General features: G+C 41.6%; 2 protein-coding genes across 4 annotated transcripts in view; one reads left to right on the forward strand and one right to left on the reverse strand.

Moving 5' to 3' along the window:
* Positions 1 to 5,469, reverse strand: part of bcl11bb (BCL11 transcription factor B b) — a 29,476-nt gene extending 24,007 nt beyond the window's left edge. The window contains exons 1-2 of one of the 2 annotated variants that reach the window (XM_068708623.1): positions 5,122 to 5,468; positions 4,700 to 4,997 (exon numbers count right to left, since the gene is read on the reverse strand). In XM_068708623.1, coding sequence (XP_068564724.1) covers positions 4,700 to 4,763 — 64 coding nt within the window. In that variant the 5' untranslated portion in view covers positions 4,764 to 4,997; positions 5,122 to 5,468. Of the gene's footprint in view, positions 1 to 4,699 lie in introns of both variants that reach the window. The other variant, XM_068708624.1, reaches the window with a different exon arrangement.
* A 4,449-nt stretch (positions 5,470 to 9,918) lies between these two features.
* On the forward strand, positions 9,919 to 16,351 carry ccnk (cyclin K). 2 transcript variants are annotated; one of them, XM_068708625.1, is made up of 11 exons: positions 9,919 to 10,122; positions 10,753 to 10,982; positions 11,242 to 11,323; positions 11,408 to 11,539; positions 13,240 to 13,345; positions 13,446 to 13,503; positions 13,632 to 13,801; positions 13,902 to 14,107; positions 14,218 to 14,248; positions 14,509 to 14,580; positions 15,029 to 16,351. In XM_068708625.1, the coding sequence occupies exons 1-11, from the start codon at positions 10,114 to 10,116 to the stop codon at positions 15,571 to 15,573; spliced, it is 1,641 nt and encodes a 546-aa protein (XP_068564726.1). In that variant the 5' UTR covers positions 9,919 to 10,113; the 3' UTR covers positions 15,574 to 16,351. The 2 variants fall into 2 exon arrangements, with proteins under 2 accessions (XP_068564726.1, XP_068564727.1); XM_068708626.1 differs by having other exon boundaries at positions 10,758 to 10,982.
* The last annotated feature ends 979 nt before the right edge of the window (positions 16,352 to 17,330 follow it).

The raw sequence follows: 17,330 nt of genomic DNA on the forward strand, positions 1-17,330 counted from the left end.
ATATGAGGTTCGTCTCATGTCCTTTGATATTAATTGCCCTTATTAGTCTCACTTATCCTAATTATTGTGTTCGTCCTCATATGTGCTTATAAATGTGTTTTTATTGTTTTAATTGTTGCCTGAGGAGAAGGTGAAGTTAAATAAGAAAACTGAGAAAATGTATTTTTGCTGGAATCTGAAACATTTGTTATTATTTAATGATGTGAATTTTATGAGATTCTTCAAAGCGGCGTTAAACAGAAACCATGAAACTGTTTTTTCGCTTGACGCTCAAGTCCTGACCTTACACAACATTTGAATACAAGCTGCACACTGTGTTCTGCTGGTAGAGGCAGAGGAAGGCCAGGGGCGCTCATATGACAGTCCACTATACTGTATGGGTTCAGACCTGTATCCCTTTCTTTGTTTTCCCTTTCCATTTGCTAAGCTGAAAATTAATGTACACGCACACACACACACACACACACACACACACACACACACACACACTCACTCACTCACACAAACACTCACACCTATAAACCCCACAGGGAAAGTCGGGTAAGATTCACGTTGTCATTGAAAATAAATGACACCAGCAACATTGCAGATGGTTGCAATCAAAAATTCAAACAACAAGCGGCCTCGCTTAGCCTATCCCTTTTTCTCGGCTGCAATTGCCAATGAGAGCTGCAACAGTGTGTGTTGTGTAAGGCCAGGCCCGTGTGTTTCATTATCTTATCACCATTTAATCTGTAGCAGTCTCATTTCTTATCATAAATCTTAGATTATCAGTCTGAAAGTGAGCAAAATACGGCTCTGCAGCTGACTGTGACTTGTCACTAAATTGCTATAAATGACTTGCAAGCTATGAGGCGTGACATTTGGGGATATAAATCTAATCTGCAAAACAATTTTAAGACATATAATAACAAATATAATAAAAAAAAGCATTGCAAAATTGTTTGAATGTGTTCAATAATATTGATATATAGAAAGAAAATCTGAGAACAAACTGCAATGGCACACAGTAAATAATACATCGCTCACCAATCATCTCCGGTGAGATTACCATCCGGTTACCACAATGCGTGTGAATATTTACTGTGGCGTTGCAGTGCATACGGTGGGTTTCTCCCCCAGCGTTTGACAGCCATATGGTGCGAATAAAGACGAAAACATTAACTGTTTCACAAGTAGCATGCCAATTCTGAGAGTAAACAGTTATCGCGAGGCGTTTCCACGACTGGATCCAGAAAACAATTCTCTGTAATAATTCTGATATTAAAGAAATACCAGTCTCTGAACAAAGGGGGGCCTGTGATACTAAACACCACTCGTTCCACGTTAAAGTGTGAATAATTCATAACGATATTCCAAAGGTTTTTCTGCCATTAATGTGACTCCAAACTGAATCACTGACTCAAAGAGCCTAAAAAAAGCAGAGAAGGGATGTGTTAAGTCTTAAGAAAACAACGGATGAGCTGTAAACTTAAGGTCAAATTCAATTTAGATGATATATGTGATTTGTTAGTGTGGAAACAGTTTGTATATGTGGTCGTGCATTTTGATGGTGATAAGTACGGTTTTACAGTGTATGCTGATTCATGTGTGTGCCTGCTTTCCTTGGTGCATACTTGTGCATTGTGTGCATTCATTGCAGTTACAGTCACTTATTCGTCCCTCTTGACATCTGGCCTGGCAAGTAGATCTCCAGAACATAGTCTTCAACTAAAAGCCTCTCCAGAAATATGCTGATATTCAGGTTCTCCGCACTTCCAAGTAGAGTGTGACCTATAAGCTCATGGCTGCAGGGGATGAGGCCGTGTTTAGTTACAGTGAATAACCCCTGATCTGACATGTGGTTGATACACGCCGGCACCCTGCACAAACTTCTTATTATTAATGGTGTAAGGACATACCATGTGACTGGTCTTGGCAGCTGAAACTGCCCTCGAGACCAACCTACTGATGAGGTCATATTAAAAATATTAAACAATAAGGTCCACTCTTTTCTTAAATGTTCTCTGACGCTGCACATACATATGCAAAGCCATCAATACGTGTTGACTTTATCAAATTACGGTTTGGTTTACCCCCAGCGCTTCTCAGATCCTCCAGCCTGAGGTGTGATCCTGGCCCTCTCCAGACCCACCCAGCTTAAGGAAACAAAGACATGCAGCCTCCAGCCATTAAATGATAGGTACATCAAAATCCTTCCGTCCATCATAGCTAGAGGAGTGGTGTCATTATTAAGATATATACGTATGGTAAACATGGCTTAGGCGTTTTATGCAAATACAAGTGCATCTGTGCACACACACTCAATGTGAGAACACATTGTTCCCGTAGAGAGAGAACAATTAGATAGAAAAAATAAGGCAATTGCTTTTTTGTTTGCTGAAAGTCCAGTTTCAGTATTGCATTTGATCTCCTTGAAGCTATCAAAAAGAAACAAACAAAAAACAAAAAAATACCTGCAGGTCCAGTCCTTCCTTATTCTGGCAATTGTGCCTCTCAGGTCATTGAGGCCATATCAGCAAGCAGGAGAAAGTGTGTATCATGTGAAAGAACAGGTAGGACGAGATTCAGGCCCAGATGGCAGCCCAGTGTTTCAGCATCCTACTGCACTTGCTCTAATAGCCACTTTAGCGCAGCATCAACTGAGCTGAACGTGGAACATTTGTCAGCATTTGTAAATATCTGAATTTAAGATGTTGTTTGACACTTGAAAGTCTCTGCTGACAGGTCAGCGGTGATTCAAACTAACACCAGTCATAAAAAGCTTTAGGCAAGAACAGATGCACCCTGGAGACATTTGAACGCAGCTTCAGCTCGGACAAGGAAATTAAGGAATTTAAAGCTTAATCTGTGACAAGTAATTATCACTCTAATTAGGCTAGTATCTACATTCAGCACCCCAGGTTCAGTTTGGAGTATTTGCTGACTGTACAGCAGGTGCTGTGAGGTTCACTAATATGCAAAAAAAAAAAAAGATGTCAAACAAAGTGACCCATGACTGGAAGGAGGGAAAGCAAATATTTGACAGGTAGTTCAAATTTGTACCAGACAAATGAAAATGTGCAAAACGATGCAATCATTTGTCATAATTCAGGTAAACGTTGAACAGAGACACGCATGCCTGAATTTTGCACAATCGTAAAGGTATCGAGGGGTAACAACTTGGTCACCACCTTAATTAACTGACTGTGACAGTCGACAGAATAAACCGTCAGATCAATACTCAAGCTGGATCAATATTTGTCATCCGCCTGAAATCTGGTGAGGACGCGCCATACTTTCTCAATTAGAAAACAAAAACACCGGTCATAGCAAACATTTAGATTTCTCATTGCTCGTTGCTTTTAAAATAACCGTAAAACTCAATAGGAGACAGTCAGTGACACGAGAGAGCGAGAGACAACGTGAATGAAGTAAATGATTAGTCTAAATGCTAAATGTGTCGGGTGGGACGGAATGCGTCTAACCCTTTCCAACACAAAACAGATTGACCGAAGATTACATCATGAACTTCTGCAATGAATTACCCAGATTAGGCCTCTATGAAATTGGATTTAGGCAAAGCAGAGCGCTGGGAGATGAAGGTTAGATTGATATAATTGATTTTAAATTGGATTATGCAACTTTTTAATCGTATGCCACAAAGAAGAAAATACATACTCCCTCAGATTAAATCTGCGCAATTTAATCACAATTGTGGTGGCAGCTCTGAAAAGCTTCAAACAAAGTTGTGACCCTTCGTTTTTGAAATATCGTATTTATAAAAGTTCAGATTGGCGTTCCTTTCTGTTCAGTTTTCTTTTTGGTGGGATTGCAAACTGAAAATATTTATTTTCACAATTCAATTTTATGTTAAGCTTGTCAAAGGTTACCTTTAAAGTGCAAAAAGGCCTTTATGTGTCAAGATTTTTTTTTATTTAAGACTGTGTGTGTGTGTGTGTGTGTGTGTGTGTGTGTGTGTGTGTGTGTGTGTGTGTGTGTGTGTGTGTGTGTGCGTGTGCGTGTGTTTGCAGAAGAGAAGGAGATGTTTTAAATTAAAATAGATTTAAATTAAGATACAAGTTACCACGTGCAAAGTCACAAAACAAATAAGTGTATGAAATGTGTATGAAACAACTGTTTCAATTGGGTAAAATGTTAAACAAAGCACATAAATATACACGTTGCCACATGTTGCAAGACACTGGGAAAAAATTCTAAATTGTGTTGTGATGAAATGTTGCATGCTCGCACATGCGTGCACACGCAAACACACACAAACACACACACACACACACACACACACACACACACACACACACACACACACACACATTTAGTCCGACAGTCCCACTGTAGATGTCATAAAATCATCTCTAGTTAAGTTATATGAAGCAGCAAAAGGCGCATTCAAAATATCACTGGACTGTGTTGATCATTTTCAAAGGTTTAAAACAAATATTATCAATGAGTACTCAAATTCAGTTGAATACGTGTTTACCACATGGTAACTCTATTTTCACAAATTTAAGTTACTGTCGGTAATTAACTCCGTTGTTCGGAACTCAATAAATAAAATCAATGCCTGAATATAAACCCAAATAAATACTTTTATTTTTCCCTGAAAATTAGAATTAATTAAAACCATAATCTATGAATCATTTTAACAATTAAACTTCATTACACATGAAGTGAGTAGTCTTGCAGGAATTAAACTCACCTCGTACTGTCTCCCTGTGCGTCAACGATAAGTGCTGCGGGTTCACCTGCTTGCGGCGGGACATTGCCCCGGCATTTACTCTGGCATCGCCCGGTGAACGGCACTTGGAGTCGGCTTGGACCGTGGTGTCGGTCCTCTCTGGCGAGCAGGTGACCAACTTTTCCCTCTCCTAATCCCTCTACTGTTCACAATCTTCAGTTGCAACTTGGATGCGCGCGAAGGTGAAGAGTCGGACAGGACAGGAGCGCAATACCAGTTTGTCCACAATGTCCTGCAGCGTATTCGGTGGAAGCAACACCTGGATTGAGGAAGCCAAAGTGTAGTTTTAGGAAGCAGTTGACTACTAGCGGCCGATGAGAGGAAATATGCGCAGGTATGTTTCGCAATGACCGTTTGCAGATAAAAAATCCTGGATTGCCCACCTCTGCAGCGACCGTGATGACAGATGAAGTACGGAGCAGTCCACTGGTGATGGGTTTTGGTTCGTATTTGGCTCCTTTCCCCTTTTCTTGCTTGTAATGATATGATTATATCATCTGGGGTCAAATGACTCCTGTTTATTCTAGGATTCCCTACAGTCCTTCCATTTCAGCAGTGGTGCGCTAAAATGACCCTTTGGCACTGACTCCTCCTGCGCGTTTTGGCATCGGTGCGTGGAACGGCAACTCTTGGCTCTGGTGGCGGAAGCCTCGCTGATTGAGAGAGAAAGCGCGAGAGGGGGGGTGGAGAGAAAGAGAGCAGGCGGGCAGACAAGACACCTCCTCCTCCTGCTCGTCCAACAAGCACAGGTCCGATGTTTCCTAGTGTCCTACAGTGTCGAGGCTACTTCTTGTTGACTCACACGATGAAAGCGGCTCTGCTTGAGAGGACCCCTCTTTTGTGTGTGTGCAGACTATGCAGCCTGTGTTTTTCTTGTGTGAGTGTGGGTGTGTGTGTGGCTGGGGTTGCCTCCGTAGAGTGGGACGGGATTCAAGTTCAAGTGCGTCCGTGACGACACCACAGGCGCGTGGAGGCTGCGGACAACATAACACATGGACACTAGCGGTGGCTCCCCTTAGCTCAGAGCTGGGCTCCATATAAAGTAATTCACTCATCAGTCATTACTTTTTTCAAAGGCAGTGTCACTGTCTGCCTTGTGAATCAGTCTGCCACCCCAGATCACTTCTCTTACCTTCAAAAGTATGACTACAGTGGTCATTACATCCAAAAAATGTCCAAGAGTCTTATCATGTTTCCTTTTTCTTTCTGCCTTTTCCTTCTTTTTGTTAAATCCGTTAACTGATTGTTATAACTCGTTCTCTTTCATATAACGTTAAAACCAGAAAGAAACGCAATTTGTAATTTTTTAACAATGGTTAAAGGCAATTAGGATCAATTTTGGTGGTGGACACAGGAATTAAACGCATCCTGACTGTGCAGCAGTCAGGGCTAGTGACGTAGTATTAAACCAAATATTAAACCAAGTATTGGCCCAAAGTATCAATGTGAGGTGACGCGATCATGGCCGCTTTCCTAAACCTTTGCTTGGTTGCCTAAACCTAACTGTATGTAGTTATTTTAAACCAATGTTTCTCATTAACCTAACTTTTTGTTGTTGTTATCCCAACTGACAGAAAAAGAAGTCATGCTGAGCGACATAAAGAAAATGGACAATTTATGCTACTCAGCACGAAACTCATTTTTCATTCTCAGATTTCATTCTCAGATTTCATTTGATGACTATTATTATAACTGTTGTGAGACCAGTCACACCTGGATCAGACTAAATAAACCATATCGGTCATTCTGGGTTCAAAGGTCACCTTTAATTCAGATAATTAATACTTTTTATGTTATTGTGACATTCCATGCTGTGTAAATGATCTAATAACACTACTGCACACGATCAATATAAATATGGACCTATTTCCACACACTGAATGGGGGGGGGGGGCAGCAGGCTGCATCTTTGTTGTTGGGATAATTTAAACATGTTGTGAGGCAACAGTACCCTCTGTTGGCACAGTTAAGGACACATTACCAACCCGTTTAGGGGGTGAAAACATAACACTGCTTTACTACACTTTATTCTTATTTTTAGAATGGAGCCTCCTTAATTTGCCATTTACACCATTCAGAATGTGAGAGAGTCCTTAAAGAGCAGAACCGGTTCACTCAGAGGCAATTAATGGCACTAATGGGCAATCATTCTGCACATAATTCACTGTATTCATTTAGATCAGTGTATGCACAGATAAGTGCCTTGTGCAGGCTACAGCTCAGCTAAAAACACACTCACGTTTCTTTTTCTCCCACCTTACTATACAATCTTCTATAATTTGGTTAAAATACATTGTTGAATACAAATATAAAGCCTAATGCAGCCATTTAAAGTTGACACTATTTCTTGGTGGATCAGGAGGGAAGTGTGCAGATATAGCAATGCATTTTATAGTCTTCCATTAATAAAACATGGTGGGCAATTTTAAGAGCATTAGAAGTTTGATTGCTTCAGGGCAGGCCTCGGGGACTTTCAGGACAGTAATTATTTATATAAATGAAATGTCATCTCAACTCTGGCTCAAGTAGAGATAACATCAGCAGACTCCACATGGAAACACTACAACACAACAGCTATCTTTCACAGATGGGTCGAGCATGTTGTCAAGCATATTGCTTTGACTGGAGCGCATAAATTCGGTATGTGATATTACATGAAATGTCTTCGTTTTCGCATCGGGCCAAGAGAGCAACAGCAGTCATGGACACATCGGATGCTGAAGGAAAACATTATCCTGAGTTCACGCACTCGCTTGCTAACCCTGCTGGCTGCAAGCAGCTCCTTGATCCTTACCCATGGGTTTCTCAATAATACATCAACGTCTCCATTATAGCTTGTATCTGCTGGCTTCGGGCAAAGGCTGTTTAAACTGGGTTGCACAGGGCCAATATACCACAAATGCCCTGCTTGTGGACACAGGAAAGGTTTTAAGTCCAAAGTGTTGCCTCTAAGGAGACATGCATCTCGTGTGGTAAGTGCCATTGCTGAATCTGAGATACCCACACACACTGCAGGGCAATACATACACAAGAGATGAGGATATGCTGAAATGAAAGTTTTGTCCAAGTAACAAGAGACATTATGTGGACATTTTAGGTCTTTTCCCAAAATGACACAGGATTTATAATGATTCCACACACTCATAATTTATGTTAAATCATAAAAATGAGCCCAAGGACAAAGTAGAAGTAGGGAAGCTCTTGCACATCAGTGGACAATACATGCAGCTTAACTGGCTTTGACTCTGGGTCACAACCTTCGTCACATCCTTTTATCTTCCCTTTTTTCTTGCATCTTTACTCCCTAGAGTACATACCAAAACTACATTAATGTCAAAAAACAGACCAACATATATGAGAAAAAACTGCACTGAACATAATAGAGTTTATAAGAATATAGAAAGGATTACATGTTAAGGTTAAGTAGCAGGCATTTTGATGTGTTCAACCACAACAGGAGTGACATAAACAATGAGAGGTCCACTCCAGGACAGCTCAGGGTAATATGAATATTGCTCTGGGATTTGCTTATAGTCGGTGCTTCATTATGCAATGTTTAATATTAATAAAGAAAGTACAAGTATATATTATTCATAAGCTGATTTACTGTGGTGTGTGTGTGTGTGTGTGTGTGTGTGTGTGTGTGTGTGTGTGTGTGTGTGTGTGTGTGTGTGTGTGTGTGACTTGAGTGACAGATTGAGATGCTCCCTCGCTACGGGCAATACAACTAGACAAGGCTCTTACTTTTCTACAGGACACATCCTGACAATTTCTCCCACAGTTAAGAGGATTTGTCCGAGCACCGCTGAATATATAATGCATGTAGATTCCAAATTTTAATTTGGACGAAGTAAATGATTCAATGCTGGCTTTCCTCAGAAGTGAGGCTGGGAGGGGAATGGAGAGGGCACAAGATGTTACTTGAAAGTACTCTCTACAATCTGGGACATTTGAAGCAAACAAAAGCGATGATGATTAATTACCACAAGCTCTTGTTCATGTCAAGTTTAAAAGAGTGAAGGGAGTGATCATATTTTTTCTTATTTATCATAAATTGCAATCATTAAATCCATATTTATAAGATTATTGAACTGTATTTTTACCTTGCTCTGCAAAAGATGCTACAACAGTAGGTTTTCTGCATTTCACAGCCTACGTGTATTTAAAGGATAACAAGAGTTTTGACTTGACATATGAATAAAAGCATATAATAATTCCGGTTTTAGGAACTCAAACTACTCAGTTTAATTAGTGGTCAATAATGGCTGTAACACGTCAACTGCAATTTGTAAAACAAGGCAATATTTTGTGGTATTCCTTTTATGTTAAACTCTCAGTCACATTCATCAGATTTTTGGAATGACACAAATAAAAATGTGGATCCTAAATTAGACTCTTGCTTCAGTCTCATTCTCATCCATCACCTTGTCAAAGGTTGTTTACAAACTCAAAAGACAGAGGGAAATTGCATTCAAAGAGCGCAGGGAATCTGTTGCTCTAGAAACTATTTTTCCTCTTTAACAAAGACCAAATCTCAAATGATATTTAACTGGTCTACTAATAGACCGCTTTAATAAAAGACAAAAAAAGCATTTTGTGGCAGATTTGATTTCCTTTTTGTGCTGCTGCTTTTGTAATATATCATTCTGTTATCCCACTGCCTTTTAATCATGTGTTTTTCAGCCTTCCACAAATGATTTAGCACTGCTGCATATGTGTGTGATAATTATATGTTTTTTTTATATTTAGGGGCACATTTCTATCAATTTACATTGCTACCTGCTCAAACCAATTAAGTGTAGTCTTTTTAATAAACAGGTGTGTGACCAAATCCAGTAGGCTATAGAACAATTATTCAAGATATTATCTTTAATTTGTTGTAGAATTGTGTACATTTTGTTTTTGCTTGTGTTATTCTTTCATAGACATTGTACTGATTGTTCAATTGAGTCATCTGATCAAATCAAAGACTGTCAAAAATCCAGTGTGTTGCCCAACTCCAAGAGTGATTCATTGTCTCCCTCTAGTGGATATTATTGGGAATAACATATTTTTAAACTTACAAGAAAACTTGAATTCTTCACACGTATATCTGGATTGGGGTTTCCACTAGCAGGGCTGTTGATTAAAGTGTTGAATGAATGAATCCAGAAGAGGAAAGGTCAATCTGAACTTAACCACAGCAAACGCGTATCAGACGTACGAATCAGACGTTCTGCGTAATGACGTCTGTAACAGTCTCTGACGTACTCCATAATGGCGGAACCCTTGTTACAATGGGGACTGTCGTGGATCACTTGTTAGCCAACTTCTGGTGAATAGCTGCGGATTATTGTCACAGCTGTTTGTTTCTGGTGGTTTACTGTGACGGCTTCATGTTAAAGGTAAGAGTCGCGTTCCATTACAAACAGGGTGACGGCTACCGGCCCGGCAACGTGTCCTCAGTGTTCACACCTCGAGTGAAGCGAGTCCGCTAGCTGAGACCGGAGCATCACCTGTTTGGCTTCACGCTAGTTGTAACTGTCTTTGTTTCAAGATGTACTCCTTGGTAGACAGTCCGTGTATTTAACGGACCTTCCCGGCGTAATGTTACCCCTTGGTCTACATGTAATCGACTGATTCACTTCGGTACTTATTCGGTAACGTTAGCTCCACGAAGTTCCCATTACTGCTAGCTCGGCTAACCTTATTGAATGCTAGCTAAGAGTCACCAGTATCGTAATGCTAACCTCCAACGGTCCACAATAAGACTTCACACCGCTTTAGTTTGAACTATGAAAAGATTACAGTCGTTATTTAAAGTAACTTTACACATGTTTAAATCTCAGGTATCCGTCTGGTAGCTCAGTTCTCAGGGTTGTCAAAGTGAATCGCACCTCTATATTCAGACTCGGTGAGGATAACACGGACTGTGACAGATAAAGAGTGATATTCCGGGTAGCTTTGAATCCTGCTGCTCTAGTCTTCAGCTCGAACACAGATGCCTGAACCCTGTCTCTGTGTCTCTGTGTCAGTCCAGTGCAGCGGGTCCATCCACCGTTGCCTCTCCTCAGCCAATGAAGGAATTCAAGGAGAACTTTTCAGGCCAAGTGATTCTGGACCACATCAAGCCATGCTGGTACTGGGACAAGAAGGACTTAGCCCACACCCCCTCTCAGTCTGAAGGCCTGGACCCTGGCACTGAGGCCCGCTACCGGAGAGAAGGAGCCCGCTTCATCTTTGATGTTGGGACCCGACTTGGCCTGTATCTTTGATTACTTTGAATACTAAAAGACAAATGAATATCTATATTAAACAATAAATCAATTACATTTGTTTCAATTAGTCCATAATGAAATACAGTAAATGACAGACAAAAGTCATAACTGCATCCACACTTTGCAGAAATGAGACAATGGAAACACTGTGTTGTGTTAATATGTGGCCTTTTCTTCAGTCAAAGTGAAATTCATTAATAGCTGTTGAAGAGTTTGGCGTTCCGTGATATCCTTGACTGTCATCAGACACTATGACACACTGGCCACTGGCATCATCTATTTCCACCGCTTCTACATGTTTCACTCCTTCAAGCAGTTCCCCAGATATGTAAGTCCAGTTTGACCTATTTGGACCTCTTCCTTGAAGTGGATTAAATGTGTGGGATTAATGTTGAGGTTTTTGTCCCAACAGGTGACCGGTGCGTGCTGTCTGTTCCTGGCAGGGAAAGTGGAGGAAACCCCAAAGAAGTGTAAAGACATCATCAAAACAGCCCGCAGCTTACTGAATGATGTGCAGTTTGCCCAATTTGGAGACGATCCAAAGGTGCAGTTTTCTTTAATTTTAACTCTGTAGTCTTGGGGCATTTTCTGTTTACACTGGTCATTGGAGGTTCACAGATTAGGTATACTTGACTGTCTCAGTCAGGGAGTTTATATTGCACACAGAATGCAGAAAAGAATATTCTTAACTCATTAAAAATCTCTAATCTTATGTTAAATCCTTTGTAAACTAGCTTTATAGACTACTGACATAGTATGTTGATAAAATGCTGCAACAATAATTCTGATTACTCTACTACAGCAAACAGTTGTAATGTAATGTGTAAAACTTCAAGTAAAAGCTGAGCTGAGTCCCTTTTACTGGCCAGGTGTGGCTGCTGGTTTTGGTAAATAATCATGTCTCAATCAGACTGCGTGTAACTTTTGTCAGTATGGTTAAGTTCTCCATAATTCATGTCATTTAATGGTAACCATGACTACAACAAGTACAAAAAAGTGGTCACCTACCTTCAAAGTGGTCATTAAGTTTCCATTCCTCAGTTATTTATTTTCCTTAAGGGTCCATCGATCAAAAGAATCAAAACAGTTTTTCATAAATAATGAAAGTTGTGAAATCATTCTTCACGCTCTTCTTCCTACACCGTGTTGTTGGGTGGGCTTGTTTTCGTTACCTTGCTGGCTTACAAATAAGTGTCCCCAACTTTTCCTATTCAGCTTTCACCCTCTTTCTTTCTCTGTATGCTAAACAGGCGATGAGCTTTAAGGCAAGGCAAGTTTATTTGTATAGCACATTTCAACAACAAGGCAATTCAAAGTGCTTCACATAAAACCATTAAAAGCATCAAAACATAATGCAAAAGAAAAGGAGATTTAAAAACAATTAAGAACATTCATTGAAACATTAAAAACAGTCATTAAAACACTAAAAAGCTAAAAACAGTGCAGTGCAGTTTAAGAAATAAAATACAGCATTAAAATGCAGAAATTGATTAAAATCCTTGAATGTGGTTCAATCAAAGGCAGCAGCAAACAGAAAAGTCTTCATTCTGGATTTAAAGGAGCTGAGGGTCTCAGCAGACCTGCAGCTTTCTGGGACTTTGTTCCAGATATGTGGAGCAGAAGAACTGAACGCTGCTTCTCCATGTTTAGTTGTGACTCTGGGAACAGAAAGTAGACCGGTCCCAGACGACCTAAGGAGTCGGGATGGTTCATAAGGTAGCAGCAGATCAGAGATGTATTTTGGCCCTAAACCATTCAGTGCTTTATAAACCAACAGCAGGATTTTAAAGTCAATTCTTTGTTGGACAGGAAGCCAGTGCAAAGACCTCAGAACTGGAGTGATGTGATCCACTTTCTTGGTCTTAGTGAGGACTCGAGCTGCAGCGTTCTGACTGACTTTTTACAGAGACCTGTGAACACACCGTTACAGTTGTTCAGTCTTTAAGAGGATAAAGAGAGGTGTTGTCTCGGTATGCTGGCTGCTATAAAACAAGCTTGATCTTATTATCTGAATGCCAGAACCCCAAGAACAAAAAATAAAGAATAAAGTATTACATGACTACAGGATACAGCGATGCACCTTTTTAAAGTTACTGGTACGTATTGTAGATGTATGCCAGAGTGTAAGAGGTAGAAAAAGATGCACCGTTGGTTCTCTGGGTCATGAGTCAGCCCTCAGTTGCCCTGCTTGGGCCTGAAGTGTTCTCACTAACGGGGTTAAGGGATCTGTGTTTCTTTCAACAGGAAGAGGTGATGGTGTTGGAAAGAATTTTGCTCCAGACCATCAAATTTGACCTGCAGGTGGAGCACCCGTACATGTTCCTGCTGCGCTACGTCAAGCAACTCAAAGGTGAGATGGGATGAGAACGGTATTAGATTCCATACAGAGGGTGCTCATATGTTGCTCAAGGAATACAGAAAGCTTATGACTCATTTTCTTCTTGTTAAAGGTGAGAAGAACAAAGTGTGCAAGGTTCTACAAATGGCATGGACCTTTGTCAATGACAGGTGAGCAGTTAGCATGTGAACTCTTCGTATTACAAAGTGATGCGCTTTCTTTCTAAAACTCTGTCAATGAGTATGCTAGAGGTAGACAGAAGGGGAGGAGAGGAGACTGACCGTATGTGTCCCTGCAGCCTGTGCACCATGCTATCTCTGCAGTGGGAACCAGAGATCATTGCTGTAGCCGTCATGTACCTGGCCGGCCGCCTCTGTAAGTTTGACATTCAGGAGTGGACTGCCAAGCAGTCGTCACGCCGCTGGTGGGAGCAGTTTGTGCAGGATGTCCCAGTTGAGCTGCTTGAAGGTACTCATCAGAAAGCCATGACACTACCTGCCTCTCCTATGATATTTGTGTCATTTCCTTACAGACTAGTCTCAACAAAAAACACCTCTTTGTCTTCCAGACATCTGCCACCAGATCCTGGATCTGTACTCTCAGGGAAACAAGCCCATCCCTCAGCAGATACAGGAGAAGGAAAGGGCCGCTCCTCAGGTCCCAATTCCTCCAATCCCACAAGGACTACCACCAGCCCCCAACCCACCCCCCCCACCACCAAAGAAGACTTCCCCTCTGGGAGGCAGCCCTGCACGCCAGGTCAAACGGTCACATGTGAGTATATGCTGAATTCACTTCATTCATACGTCAACGCTCAACATCGCCAACCTCAAAGTGAGAACTGAGTATTAGTGTTTTTATGTTGTTTATTTCTTTTTTTCCAGACATCCCCCAAAGATGAACCAAAGGCTCCAGGTAAGACTTGTGTTAAACACTCATGCAGTAAACCACTGAAAAGCCTCCCAGAAAAGTTTGCTAATTAACATGACTTCAGTTTAGATTAAGTCCTGGTAAGATTACAGACGAATACTGTAGGTTCTAAATGCTTGGGATTAGTATTTTCCTTTCGGGCTAAAGGATTTTATGAATATTCCAGCCAACAGCAAAGTTCTATAATGCATTCAGTGAATTTAAAAAGCCTTTGCAGCGTCTTGACTGGTCTGTTTCATTCACAGAACAAGTTGGATCAAAGATTCCCAGACTGGAGAGCCCCATGCCCCCTCTGCCTACATCACAGCCTCCCCCAGGTAAGAATGCACTGTTTACCTTCTACCGTCTTCCTTCAGTCTAATTTGTGAGGCAGTTAGAGTGATTTTGAGTATAGGTATGTGCTGGCATCCTCTGAACACCCCGCTGTCTGTGCCATAATGAGCAGCCAGGACCCCCTGCCTCGGACTCAAGCTTAGAAAGCATCCCAAAGTCTGCTTACATAAGCAGCAACTCGTCTGTCCATTATGTTTCCCAACACACGCAGACTCCTAACCTCTCCCAGACCAATCTGATTAGTGCTTGAGCCTGATAATGAGACCTCCTATGTGGCTGAAGCCTGGCAGTCTGTGCTAGCTGTGTGCTTACAGTCTGGGAATGGAGAGGTTATGTGAGATCATGGGGAATGAGTAGCCTCGTGAGTTTTACAGGAGAGATGAAGTGTTAGAAACCAAATCACTAACAAGTTGTTTTCTCCTCCCTCACTAGAGCGCAAAGCCCCGGCTCCAGCCCCCCCCATGGAAGCAGAACCATTAAATGAAACTGCTCCTCCTCCACCGCACGCTCCACCTCCACATAAGCCCCCTCCCCTACCCCATCGCCCTCCTCCACCTCCGCCCTCCAACTACATCATGTCCACCACCAGCTCCTACATGTCCGGAGAAGGCTACCAGAGCCTGCAGTCACTGATGAAAACAGAAGGTCCCTCCTACGCCCCGATGCCGCCCAGCTATGCACCCCCAATACCGCCATATCACCCCCACGTCTATCCACCACCTGCAGCACCCCCTCCAGGCCCACCTCCTCCTTCTACCTACCCACCACCCAACTTGGCGCCAACGTATCCGCCACCAGGCTACAACAGCTACCCTCCACCGCCGCCTCCACGCATGCCGCTGGGCCACGTACCCCCTCCAGTTATAGGGCTCCCGCCTGCTGGGTACCCCCCACCTCCCGGGCCCCCAGGACAGTCACAGGTGCCCCTGCCCCCTCCGCCGGGCATGCCTATGAACCATGGTGGGTGGATGAGATGAGAGTGAAACAGTCCATGAACTGAATGCGTGCAGAGCCATAGCTGGGGATGGAAACAACCAGGAGCTTGTTGTTGGGCTAATAGAAGGACAGATTGTTCTCTTCCAGTATGACTTTTGTTGAGGAGGTGCTTAATGAAGGCTTACCAAGAAGTAGACTTGAAAAGTGATCTCTGGACAGGATTGTTATGAGAACCTGAACTGACCGACTGCAGTCTCCATGGCTTAATGTGTACGGGATGGTACTTCATGTAGTTCCAGGATCTGGTAACAAACACTGTCCACTCTTTATTTTTCTGGAAATGTAACCGCAAATGTTAGCATCCTAAATTTAGTTTTGTGACACATTCTCCTTAGTTGTGGGGTAATGAGATGTATTCTGTTGTTGCGTGACCTTTTTGAATAGATCAGAGGTTGACTCATATTTCTTTCTGGGTACGATCACCCTCATGTCTTGTCCTGCATTTCCAATCATGCCAGTGTCTTTTCCCACATTCCCACTGTTTTGCTGAGAAAAACAGCGTAGTAAAATCTTGAGATGGTTGTACATGCAGTAGTCAAATATAAAGAGGATTGTCCCACTGAGACCTCTTCATGAAAATCCTGTATACAAGTCAACACTGGACAGTCTAAGGCATATTTGTACATATCTCTCTTCATTTAGGCATTTCTTCTTTCTATCCATATGTGCCTTATTCAGGCTTCTCTTTTCTGTTTCCAGCTTTGGTTTTGTGCCTGAGTGGCACATAGTAAAATAAAGACCTGCTTTTCCTACTTTGAACTTGGTGTGTTTTCAATGAGATGAAGAGATCATTCATTTGCATCTGGATTCATTATGTACAGCAGTGGTTCCCAGTTGTGTTGGATGAATACAACTTCACCTGTACCACTCTTATGTTCTAACTGGGTGTTATTTAAAGCTGATTATATAAAGTCGATATCGTTGCAATGTTTTCATTAACCAAAACCAACCGTTTATCCATTTCTTTTAGCCAACTATTTCAGCTGTTTAACAGTCATTACTTTCAGGTAGGTATGTTGATTGTTAATTTGTATTTTGAGCTTTTTCCAAGTACCATATTTAAACTTTTTTCGTATTTGAAGTATGGATAAGTGGTTTAAATATGTAACCATTCATCTTTTACCTTTTGCTAACTATAATAATTTCAACCATTCTCCCCCACAATAACGCCATAATGTTCAGCCTACTTACAGCCGACACCATAAAAAACTCAAGGCAACAAGGACATTACAAGTTACAGATACAGGAACGAATATGTTCAGTCAGACACTCACAGAGGGCAAAGGAAACCCCTCAACAGGAGAATCCCCCTGACTCTGACCAACACTTCAACCTCAACCATAGTCTTCAGCTGGTCGCAGACATTTAGGCCTACTAGTGGTGCAACCAGAGTGTTCAACAGTTCAACAAGCAGTAGTATTGGGCTTTTTGGGTCACAATTTTTGGTTTGGGTTGCACATCAGGGAGAAGGAAAACAACCATTTCCAATGTGTTTGAACTCGTATATAAATAGATTGATAGTAATAAAAGATATTTCTATATTCTATGAAGCCAGAACACAGATTTTACACATAAAACAAGGCAAGCTATTTAAAGTTAGTTACTGAAGTTTTTCTTAATGCTTTTCATCTTGTCGTGCCACCAGGTTGGATTCTGCATTAAATCAGAAGAATGATTTTAAATCATGCAGTTCACCAGAAACTCCTTCAGATCTGACTCTAGTGGGGCATCTGGCAGT

This window comes from Cebidichthys violaceus, unplaced genomic scaffold (genome assembly GCF_023349555.1).
Source record: "Cebidichthys violaceus isolate CVI_PGR_0920_01 unplaced genomic scaffold, fCebVio1.0.p SCAF_14, whole genome shotgun sequence".
NCBI lineage: Eukaryota > Metazoa > Chordata > Actinopteri > Perciformes > Stichaeidae > Cebidichthys > Cebidichthys violaceus.